This window comes from Tachysurus vachellii, chromosome 10, assembly GCF_030014155.1.
Source record: "Tachysurus vachellii isolate PV-2020 chromosome 10, HZAU_Pvac_v1, whole genome shotgun sequence".
NCBI classification, from domain to species: domain Eukaryota; kingdom Metazoa; phylum Chordata; class Actinopteri; order Siluriformes; family Bagridae; genus Tachysurus; species Tachysurus vachellii.
The window spans coordinates 20,638,844-20,650,667 of NC_083469.1; the positions used below are offsets into that span (position 1 = coordinate 20,638,844).

Below are 11,824 nucleotides of genomic sequence, written 5' to 3' on the forward strand. Positions count from 1 at the left end.
TGCATAAATACCAAGCAAACACACATAAGGAAAATATTAACAGCATCAAAATCCTTTTAAACAATGAGTTTCACTGTACCCTTGAAAGTAAAATGGGGATGTTCTCAGTACCTGCAGCTCATTTCCCACCATCTCGTTTACCAGTGCCTCGTGTGTCCTTAGCTGCATCTCAACCCCTCGCAGGTCTTTGGCGATATCGTCAGGAATGCACTTGTACCTGTCCTGTTGGATTGCAGATAGATTCAATGGTTATCATAGTACCAGAACTATTTTGTGTAAAAGTTCACTGAATTATTTTTAGCTTTCGGCACCTCTATGTGTCCAAGGGCATCACTCAGGTCTTTGTAGACCTTGTAACATTTCTCAGATTTATGCAAATTCTCTTTACGACTTTTAGCCAAGTGCTGCAGCTCATCCCATGATTCACTGAAATCATGAAATGAATAAACAATAAAAAAAGGTTTTTGTATATATAAATGGATGATTATTTTCCACAGATTACAGGTTACTGTTTCATACTGTGTCACATAACAATGATAGTAAAACATACCATATTTTATGCAACTATAAGATTAAACTTAAAAATGAATGTGTGCTGGTGAGTGTGCAGGAACCTCAGTAGCCTTTGTGTTTCTTGGATGAATTGACTCTCTGGATGGTTGTTCTTACTGAGTCTGTGAGCCATCTCTTGACATGAACGCATCCTCTCCCAACCCACGTCCAGCTGCTTCAGGAAAACCTCAAACCTTCTCTGCAGGTGCTGTCATAGATCAGGTGACACTCAAGCACATTGCTCACATACACAGTTATATGTCATGTGCTTTTACCCAATTAATTAATTCTGTTGATAGGATTCGCTTTAAATAAAGCTCATTGTCAAAGACAACAATAAAATGCACAGAGGTCCTAAGGTTTCGTTGTATGCTTTAAAACCAGGAAGTAGCCAACAAAATATCTCACCAGGACATGCTCATAATCAGAGCCATAGTCATCAGATGAGGCAATTAGATGCTCCTGTGATATCCACTCTTCCATTTCTGAAGACTCTCTCTTAAATTCATGTAAGTAGAAGGCATCCTGGAGCCTTTGCTCTCTGTTGCAAAAAGCATACAATATAAACAATGCTCATAACATACTGGTTCACAGTTTAAAACTGTAAATGTTTGGCAATTACCTTACTGCTGCTGAGTGCTGTAGTTCGGTTAGCTGAGTTCTAACGTGGCTGTAAGGTCTCTTAATCTCCTCTAAACCAAATGCATGTACAGCCTGGTCCACACGGGACTTTAATTCATCCACCTGGGCAGAAAGTACCTCGATCTGCCCGTCCACAATCTGCACACAAGTAGCAGTAATATAAACCTATGCTGTACTGTACATACGCCACTAATTAACAGGTTATAAATATACTAACCCTGGTACAGCTTTTTACTTACTTGATGCTGTTTCATGAGGCTCTGTGTGGCTAATTCGTTTTTGCCATAGTCAGTGCTGACCAAAGCTGATGTTTCAGATAAGCTGACTTCTAATTCAGCACAGTCAAGCAGAATCTGCATGTAATCACATATAATTAAAGTAAAAACACACTATATCACAGGGATAGCAGCAGTCTGCAGAGGTGTGGCTAGTACCTGTTCTCGCGTAAGCTCTTTGTTGAGGTGGGAAAACCGTTTTTCACAAGAATCCTCAAGTTCTTCCCAGGCTGCAGACAAATGCTTGCACCTTTGGTTCACTTCTCGATTGCCCATAGCTCTGCCTCTTTCCAGTACACGCTGAAGATACTGCCTGTGAGCATTAACCTCTGCTTGCAGCTCCTGTTGTGGTCAGAAGAGGCTTAAATGTGAAGAAGAAGCTCTTAAAAAACGAATTTTGCCAATAACATGGGAAGTCATTTTCTCTAGAATGTGCTTCTGCATAAAGCCACAGCATCTTTTTAAACTGCTGCCACTTGTACAACACAGGAAAGCTGAACACACTCAGAAGAAAGCACTAACAGCCCTCATCTGCATACATCAGATCACATACACCTGCACTGATTGACATTTGGAAGTTCCTTACATGTATTTAATTATGTGATATTTCTGCAATCTATTCTACCTTGTGGTTATGTAGGAGGCTGATGGCACCAGCCAAGGATTTGGTATAGTTACTGGTGTCTGCTATAGGCTCATGTTCTGCAATCCAAGTAAGCTCCAAGTCCACATCATGGTAAAAGCTGTAGAGTGCCACATCTTCTTCTAACTGTTGTCTGCGATGATCCAGAGGCTTTTCTAGAGACTTAAACCTATCAAGTTTAAAAAGGAAAAAAAAAAGAATAAGACTGTTATATCTAGCTTAACTAATACACATATAAAAATGAATGAATTTCATTACAGGTAGACAGGTAAAATGTGCCAGTATTACCGCTATATCAATTGACAAAACTATGATCAGTTTCTTCAAAACGCTGAATTTGGTTCATTACAATGTAAAGCATTCTGGAAAAGCATTGAATATTTTAACAGAGGAGCTCACAGTTTCAGGTACATATCTGTCTCATGAAGGATTCTCTGAGAGTCGAAATGATTTGTAGCCAGGTGTTTGGCATGGGAGACAATGGAGTTAATTTTGTCTGCAAGTTCCTGAGCTTCCTGCTCAACCTGCTTGTGTTCCTTCAGGAGCACTCGACTCGAGCGAAGGTCATGGCCTTTAGGTGCATGCTGCAGAATCCGCTGAATCTCCTCGATTTTAACTTTTGCATCCTGAAATGATGTACTTAACTTATTATTCTTTCAAAACACAGAAGTCATATTTAATGAAGGGATGTTAAGCCTTAAACTATCTGATAATATATATATATTTGATTTCATGTTTGATTGATCAGTTCTGTCCAAAAACATCTTGTTAGTTTAATGTCTTAATTGGAATGTCTTCTTTATATTTCTTTCCAAAACCTAGAATATGTGCACTTTTTTAAACAATATTTCCTGCCAGAATATTAGCATATATAATTAGTATAACATTTATAACAAATAATTCCATTTATACCAATTAATAACATTTTCTAATTATACCAGCATTGGTAGCTCAAATTTACCTGAAGTAGCTCCATGAGTTGTTCCTGTTGACCAGCCTGCCTTAGCTTGTCCCCTCTCTCTGCCATTTTTCTTTCAAGCTCATTCCATCGACTCTGCACTTGTCGAGCCTTTCTCCGGATGTTCTGACTGTTATAGTGGTCCTCAGACAGCATCTCTTCTCCTGCCTTTTCGTTAAAACAAACCCAGTATAATTTACAGACATGCCTTAAAATTGAACAAAGCACAGATCAACCATTAAGACCGTATTTATTTCAAAATATTAAAGCATGATGGTTTAAAAGTGCAAGTGATCTCTGAGATCTTACTGGTGATCAATATTTTATTCGTTTTAATATCACAATTACAACAGCATATTTTTTGTGTATTGTTTATGTTCTCGTTTTATGAATATGGCCTCATTTGCACTATAGGAGGACTTAAGTTGCAAGTTTGTTTGTCTTTGGAATTGTATCTGCTGAACATTGAAGTGGAGACTGTCAGAAAAGGCAGTTGGCACAGTGAGGGTAAAAACCTGACCCAAATGCAGGGATAACAAAAGTATGATTTATTAACACAAATGGAAAACATAGACAGGGGAAAAATGACAAGAACTAGAAACACGACATGGCAAAACAAACATGTTAAACCAACATAGACAAGAACAGATGAGGACTCCGCAAAGCTAGATACAACGCAGAGGAAATAAATATACATTATAACCAGCAGGCAGTTAGGAACAGGTGAGTCCATACGAGAAACACATGACAACTCGCTGGAGCGCCCTCTAATGTCCTGGCAAAGAATATCCAAGAGGAGTCCTGACAGGAGACAGTGTTTGATTTCCATGCAAAACATCTTTTTCTAATTCTGGGTTATCTCGGAAATAAATGTATATTGTTACAATGGTCATCCCCTCAGGTACCTTTCTTCAAAATGTGGATTTCTCAGCCATCTATATTACTTTCTCTATTCGTTATACACATTATATTACTGTAGGTTTTTTCTTTTCCTCTATTCTATTTGTAGATAGATAGATAGATAGATAGATAGATAGATAGATAGATAGATAGATAGATAGATAGATAGATAGATAGATAGATAGATAGATAGATAGATAGATAGATAGATAGATAGATAGATAGATAGATAGATAGATAGATAGATAGATAGATAGATAGATACTTTATTCATCCCAATGGGAAAATTCACAATACTGTTTATAGCAGGATTATTTATAGCAGGACAGTTTATAGATGTATGTTAATTAATCTATGTTGTTTTTTTTTTATCTGTGAAGCTGTGTTAGTTTGTCTTTGGACAATGAAAAGAACAATGAATAAAATATAACAAAAAACAAAAGAAAAAGGAATCATTTTCATCAAAAGAAGCAAGAGTAAACACATTTATTATACATGTGTACCTCAATCAGTCTGTCCAGACGGACACGGTTGGCTTGCATCTCCTTCTCTGCCGCCTCATGCCTTTTAAGTTTCCGCAGGATGTTGGTTGGGTCTCTGTATGATTCATCCTCTGCTATCTTAAATTTTTCGTCCATCCAAATTAGTAGCTCTTCTGCATCTCTGTAAAATTCCTGAGATAAAGTAAAAGCATTATAATTTGAATTATTATGCTTTACAACTAATTAGTGATGCCAATTAATGGACATTGCTGGTTAGTTCAAAGTATTTGGCTCTAAATTATATCATTCATACGCAGTACTACCTGGTATGTTTTGGAGGCTAATAATTCTAGATTTCTTTGTTTGCAGCTGTTTTTGAGCTTCTTGTTTCGTTCCTCAATGCCTCGGGATCGCTGATGAATACTGAGGGAACAGTTTAAAATATAATAGCATATTTCATAAATACAACAAATTAGGAGTGAAAGTTTATACTTACTGTTTGGATGCAAAGTGGCATTTGTCAATGAGCTCCTGACTCCTGTCATGGAAAAGACTTATATTTTGGTCAAGAGCTGCTAGCAAACCCTCCACCTCCTCTTGGCGGCCAAGCAAACTATGAACACCATCCACAGAGTCCTACACACACACACACACACACACACACACACACACACACACACGTACCACGCCCTCATCATCAAGTCAACATAAAAGCAGTAAAAATAATTTATTCCACCACTGCAAATTTTGCAGTAGGTTGTTGCAGATGATCTTACCCCTAGGTCTTTGACCATTAGCCTGGCTTCATGACCAGTTATCGTAGCATCTATTCGATCTGCCTCTTTGTTCCACTTCTGGAGCTGAAGTCCTTGCTCTAATCGCCTGTTTCGATTGGACCAGAGTTTGTCCAGCCTGCTCAATTCCTGGTTCAATTCATCCAGTGTTTGTTGGATATCCTTGGTTACTTTGCCTCCAGGTGATGTTTCCAAAGATTTGGCCAGCTTCTCTATGCTTTTTAACCTAAAATAAATGGTCAATTACAGCCAATATTATATCTTTAGTATCTTTATTCATTTATTGATGTAGTCACGTTACAAAACCTTGTTCTCTGCTGCTCAATTTCTAGCTTCAGTTCTTGGTTTTCATTCAACAAGGTTTGAGCAGAGGCAACATCAGAGCTGTTGTCTTCTTCAAGCAAGCGCTCTTCAGCTGCCTTAGCCCACAGCAGCAAATCTCTAGACTCCTTCTGGAAGAGTTGTAGGCGTCGAGCCTCCTCTAAAATGCTCTGTCTTTTTGCAGCCTGGTCCTTGACCTGTCGCAGCAGCTTTTCCAAAGCAGAGACTTCCTCCATGATAGCAGCACTCTCTGCAGGGCTACAGTCACGCTTCCTGTAACATATGATGGGCAAGCACAATGAAGAAAATTAAAGAAAATGATAATTGTAGCATTATTATATTATGTACTAAAAAATGTCCAAAACATTATGTGCTTACATTATGGCCACACTCTTTAGGTATTCTATCTTCCTCTCCAGGGCTTCTATCTCCCTTTCAGCCTGGGCCTGACTCTGTTCTTCAGCCTGCAGGGCTGATGCTGAGGTACCCAAACCAGACGTATCCAGCTGGACCAGTTTTTCCAGGAGCTGGGATTTGGCATCTTCACAAGTGTGCAAGAAGGACTTGATATCAGCCGAGCTGAGCAGTTCCTGTGCCTTCTCATCCTTAAGGGCTTGTATATGCTTCCACCTTGATATTCAAATGCTTTTTTTAAGTACAGTATTGCGACCACTGACATTTTAAGGAAGTGACAAGGAATTTTGAGTTTGCAAGACATGAATTTAGACATCATTACTGTATGTAAAGCCATATACTCCTACCTCTGTGTGACCTGATCATATCTGGATTGAATCTCTCGCTTCTTGCTGTGCTGCTTTTTTATAAGTTCGTCACCCAATTTAGTGACGTCATCAAGCTGCCCTTTCCCACTGGCCAACTCTGTAAGAAAATTCTTTGAGTGGAAATAATGACAGATTTAGTGCAATTAAATCACATGAAGAATGCAGCAACGTTACAAGCATTATCTGCTTGCATTTTATTTTTCTGTTTCATCAATGCACCCACCTCATATTTGGCCTGCACAACCTCAGTATTATCAGAATCAGAGCTAAAAGTGTTAAGAATGTTCTCCTTGTCCTCCATCCAGGACTCAAACTCCTCACAGGCATTATAAAATCGATGTAATCGAGCAGTCTCGTCCAAGATTTTTGCCTTATACTACAGATAAAAATTATATTCAGTGATGGTCTAAAACAAAACATTACATTACAATACTGATTATTTTTAAAGACAAATCTTTCGAGAATAATTAGTCTGAAATACTGTTTGTGTGTTTTATATTTCCTCTTAACTAAAAAAAAAGAAAAAATATTCTATTATATTCTAACTATATTACAGAACTATGAATTCTGACACGTTGACAAGAGTAAGATTTGCAATTTACTATATGTACAAATTCATAATTTGGAATTACAGTTTATGGCTTTAAACCAAAGCGCTAACATTTTTTTTAAATCTCAAGAAAAAAAAATTTACCCTGCATTTTCTACACAGAATCTATAGGTTTAATTACTTTCTCTGTATACCTCAATATGTGTTTATTCATATATTTTATTACTCATATGTTTACATTCTGTTGCACTTTATATTATATATTACTGACATTTTAATAGCCTCTCATTATATAAAAAATCCCTATGTTTGCCTATTGTGCAGTAACTTATTTATATATATATATATATATATATATATATATATATATATATATATATATATATATATATATATATATATATATATTATATATATTTCTAATATATTATATAATATATTATATAATATATATTTCTACCTATATAAATATTTACATACTTATTTATACCTTAACATCATTTACAATAACTGACTTATTTATTACTATCACTTTGACTGCAATTGTTGTGGGGTTTTTTATTTCAATTCTTAAAACTGTAGTTTGCACCAAATTACAAGTGATTGTAAGATTTTAATTTCGCTGTACTCAGTATAGTGACAGTAAAAGTATCTTAAAAAATTCATTTTATATATATACTTTTTTTTAGATAGCACTAGAACTATCTATAAATTAGGAATGTATGTCTTTGGAGGTTTGACTGTGTTCATTCACCTGTAATAGTTGACAGAGATTGTTGAAGTCCTTCTCTAAGCTGCTTTGTGTATTTTCTATGGTATCTTTCTGGAAATGCGGGTCTGGCAAGGAGGTGGTTGAGATTTCAGCAGTGCCCCGGCGCATAGAGCGGGTACGACGTGGCCGACTCACTTTCCGGGTCTGGTTCTCTGGGACTACATTATTAGTAGGTGTAGGTGGAGCTTTCTGCATTTTCATAATTCATATTGCAAGCAAGAAATAATAATTTAATGCATTAGGACATGCATAAATAAAGTATTATATAAAATCATATAATGTCTTTGTAGTAATTAACGGAGTGACTTACAGATGAAGGAAGCTCTGTAATGTATGTAGAAGGCACCAGTTGTTCATTTCCGTTACTATCTCGCACAAGCATTTTATCATCTTTCTCTTTGCTGAGGATTGTTAGCCTTTCTCCACGATCCCAGGTTACCTTCACCCCTAAACAAAAAGGTTTATGCAAGAAAATGTACGTGCTGTTGTTGTTGTTAATGTTGTACCACCAGAAGTATCAGATTAGTACTTTAATAATGCATGGTAATTGCACCTCTGTATTTGAACCTAATTTTGGCATTAAATTCCTGCATTTGTGTTAAGGCATGAGAGCTTTTATCCTTCACGGCCTCTCTTTCATCTCCTGATGAATCACTGTAGTGGACTATTTTGGACTGCTGAGGTTCTGTCTAAATGAAACCAAAAAGAAGATCAACAACAAGCAAAACCAAGAACCACAGACAAAAAAAATTATGTTCAATCATTTATTTTTCTTGTACTAGTGTTGGTCACTGTGGAAAACGTCTGAGAAGTCCAGTCCAGAGCTCTCTGTCCCTGGCTATAGATTCCAGCTCCTCCTAGAAGTTCCCATTCCAACTGTGATCTAACTCTTCCAGCAGGTCCTGTTTGACATGCCTGGTTCATACAACTCTACCAGTATCCACCAGGGGGCCTCATTGTAAGGTGCCCAAAATGGACTAGCTCCTACTCTGAGGATTTTGCAGATTGCTGACCTTCTCACCCTGTCACAGAGAATAAGCCATGTAACCATGCAGAGGAACCTAATTTCCCCTGCTTGAACTCATTGTGTAGTTCTTTTGGCCAGAACCTTTCATTTTGACAGACTAGCCAGTAAATACAGAGCCTATAACTGAGCTCCTGCTTCACCATCCTTGGTAAATCTAAAATGTATCATGGCACCCATAAAGTATTAATATTTGTAGTGATTTTATAGTAACTGCTAACTTATGATGATTATTACTCACTGTTAGTGAAGCAAGTTGGGCAGCACTCTGGGCTTGTTCACGGAGCCTCTTCAGCTCTGAAGCATATGCATCCATTTCCTTCTCCAGTCTCTGGTGACGCTGGAGCAGGGCAATGGTGCTCATCTCATTCTTTCCATAATCTTCATCAGTTAGAAGTGGCTTGCGGTCATTAAGCCAGGAGTTTGCCTCTGCTGCATCAGCAAAATACTGTATATAAAATAATGTTGAAGATTAAAACAGACTCTGTAATTATAATAGTTGAACATTTTATGTGTTTTCCTAAAGTGCACATTCTTTTGCCAAAGAATCAACACTAGAACCTGTTTGATAACAATAGCTGCATGTAGTCTGTTTTTGCGGTTTGTAACTTGGTCCCTAAGCTGCTGCCATTGTTTCTGCAAGGTCTGGATCCATTTCTGGATATCTCTCTCGTTTGGATGTCCCCCTCTACGCAGCTCTTGGCCTCTGGACACAACCTGAGAGCACAGAGATTCTTGTGACTGCACTTCTGCTTCCAGTGTCTGCAAATAATATCAGAACACATGCATTTCTTAGGAAAAAGTTCTACATTTATAAACAACAAAATTCACATGTGAAGAATTAGTTTTCCTCAAATTACTACAGACATTAAGCATTCTTGCATTTGTTATTTAAATGGTCAAACCTTATGGTTTTGAATAGCTTGTTCAATCTGACTGAGGTCTCTGCCCAAAGATGCAGCTTGCACCAGAAGCCACTTTTCATAGATCCAACTCTCCACCTCCTCACAATCATAGAAAAACTCAAAGAGCTTCAGTTGTCCTTCCAGGGCTCTCCTCCTTTAAATGGATAAACGATCCTTCAAACATTTTTATCATAACTAAATAGCATTGATATTAGTATGTAGAATTGTTACACATCATAATGTTAATACCAGACTGGAGAACAAGTTGAAAAAAGTATTCACAATGGCTATAAATGACTGAGTTATTTCAAATTCAAAGACATTACCTGTTCTGGCTAAGAGTCAGGAGGGAACTGTACTGGCTATTAAGCTCTTTGACTCTTCTCTGAACCTGTGAAACGTCCCTGTGTTTCCCCTTTAAGGCACTACTGCTGATGGCACTCAGTGATTCTCCAAGAGAGCTGATCTTAGTGTCCAATAGTTCTTGTTTCTGGAGTAGATCTACCACATCTGGTAAATGCTTCCCCAGGTCAGAGGAATCTGCCTGGTCCTAAAGGTGAAATAACACAGCAGACTGCATTAAGTGTGAGCTTTGCTACTTTGCTCTTACATGTGTAACATGTTGGATCACTTAGTTTTTTAATAAAAAAAAATATTATCTATAGAGTGCATCTAAAAAAATATACACACCCCTGTTAAAAATGTCTACACAAAAAATCTGCACATCCTGATGAAATAAACAAAATGAAATAAACCATTTATACAGTCATACTGTACATACACTTATCCCAAACCATGTGTCAAAAAGTGTTATGGACTGATAAGAGTCAAAATGTCTTTTGCACAAAAATAAGAGAGCTTATTACCCAAAGAACACCATACCCATGATGAAGAATGGTGGTGGAAGCATAACGCTATGGGGCTCCTTCTACAAAGCCCAAAATACCTATTTTTAAATAAAATATGCTTTCCTCTGTTAGCGTTAGCATTGTTGGTGATGCTACACACCCTCTCACATACTCTTCACGGAAAAAAGGTACGGAAGAATTCAGGCCCTCACAAAAAGACACAACAGTTTCTTCCCCCAAGCCATCAGACTCCTCAACTACCAGAAGTGAACTGCACCTCACTTACACTCAACTGTGTGAACTGCACTGAACTGTACCAAACTCAAAAATACACTGAAACACTCATTCGATATACACCCATGTCTACAGCACCACATATTCAACTGTTTACATACTGTTTTTGCACGTGCTCTCTTGCACACTCACTCAGTTGCTCTTTTGCACACCACATTTCAACACCTCATCCAACTGCTTCTATTGTGTAAGTGTATACATGTTTACAAGAACCCTCTTTATTTAGAATTCATGCAATCAGGTAATTCAAAGAAATTTAAATCTTTTATCCTAAAACGTATCTTTATTTTTTTTTTAACTTGAACATGAACATGATAGATACCGCTATCTAATATTTGTTATATGTTTATGTTCTGTAAAGCTGCTTTGAGACAATGTCAATTGTAAAAAGCGCTATACAAATAAACTTGAATTGAATTGAATTGAATTGAATTGAATTGATTTATCTTGGATCCATTTTTTACATCACAAAAACCTACAACAGGGGTGTGCGGACTTGTTATGTCCAGTGAATCTAACAAGTGCCTTGTGTTTATTACATTAAACGAGAATTAATCATAAGTAGTTAAAGATTAGAAAAAGACCTGTAGTTCCTTGAGATCCAGAGAGATTAACTCTGTGTCCTTGAGGATAGCAAGTGTGTTCACCACATCTCCAACAGAATCTCTTTTCTGCTGCAACTGCTGGAGCAAAGTCTGCCATTTTTTGGAGATATTTATTTGCCTGTTTAAAATAAAATAAAAATACTATTTATAAATAAATAAATAAATAAATAAATAAACAAACAAAGATGTAATTGTTCAAGAGTCAAGTCATGATATTTAGACAATTTTTTTTTCCAAATATTATTTGGAAAAACAACTTAATTTATACAAGAATTAATATATTACAAGAAACAGTACAAGAAATAGTAAACATATTACAATATATGCATATGCATTTTCATAATATTTAGGATATTATATTATATTATATTTATTATAATATTTTATACTATATATTGTGGTATTTTAAATATTTATTCTCAAAATGCTCCAAAATTTGAAAAATCTTGCACTTTTATCTTTTAAACAGTGGCCCTA

General features: G+C 36.7%; 1 protein-coding gene across 2 annotated transcripts in view; it reads right to left on the reverse strand.

Annotated features, from left to right (window-relative positions):
• sptbn5 (spectrin, beta, non-erythrocytic 5) overlaps positions 1-11,824 on the reverse strand; it is a 43,052-nt gene that overhangs the window by 17,767 nt on the left and 13,461 nt on the right. For both annotated transcript variants that reach the window (XM_060880226.1, XM_060880227.1), the window contains exons 8-33: positions 11,327-11,465; positions 9,927-10,150; positions 9,601-9,754; positions 9,257-9,457; positions 8,937-9,143; positions 8,225-8,360; positions 7,982-8,118; positions 7,654-7,860; positions 6,573-6,725; positions 6,329-6,459; positions 5,946-6,197; positions 5,553-5,840; positions 5,229-5,472; positions 4,949-5,088; positions 4,776-4,875; positions 4,474-4,644; positions 3,074-3,238; positions 2,512-2,738; positions 2,095-2,281; positions 1,629-1,811; positions 1,434-1,547; positions 1,175-1,332; positions 961-1,093; positions 615-760; positions 312-426; positions 112-222 (exon numbers count right to left, since the gene is read on the reverse strand). In XM_060880226.1, coding sequence (XP_060736209.1) covers positions 112-222; positions 312-426; positions 615-760; positions 961-1,093; positions 1,175-1,332; positions 1,434-1,547; positions 1,629-1,811; positions 2,095-2,281; positions 2,512-2,738; positions 3,074-3,238; positions 4,474-4,644; positions 4,776-4,875; positions 4,949-5,088; positions 5,229-5,472; positions 5,553-5,840; positions 5,946-6,197; positions 6,329-6,459; positions 6,573-6,725; positions 7,654-7,860; positions 7,982-8,118; positions 8,225-8,360; positions 8,937-9,143; positions 9,257-9,457; positions 9,601-9,754; positions 9,927-10,150; positions 11,327-11,465 — 4,423 coding nt within the window. The remainder of the gene's footprint in view (positions 1-111; positions 223-311; positions 427-614; positions 761-960; positions 1,094-1,174; positions 1,333-1,433; positions 1,548-1,628; positions 1,812-2,094; positions 2,282-2,511; positions 2,739-3,073; positions 3,239-4,473; positions 4,645-4,775; positions 4,876-4,948; positions 5,089-5,228; positions 5,473-5,552; positions 5,841-5,945; positions 6,198-6,328; positions 6,460-6,572; positions 6,726-7,653; positions 7,861-7,981; positions 8,119-8,224; positions 8,361-8,936; positions 9,144-9,256; positions 9,458-9,600; positions 9,755-9,926; positions 10,151-11,326; positions 11,466-11,824) is intronic.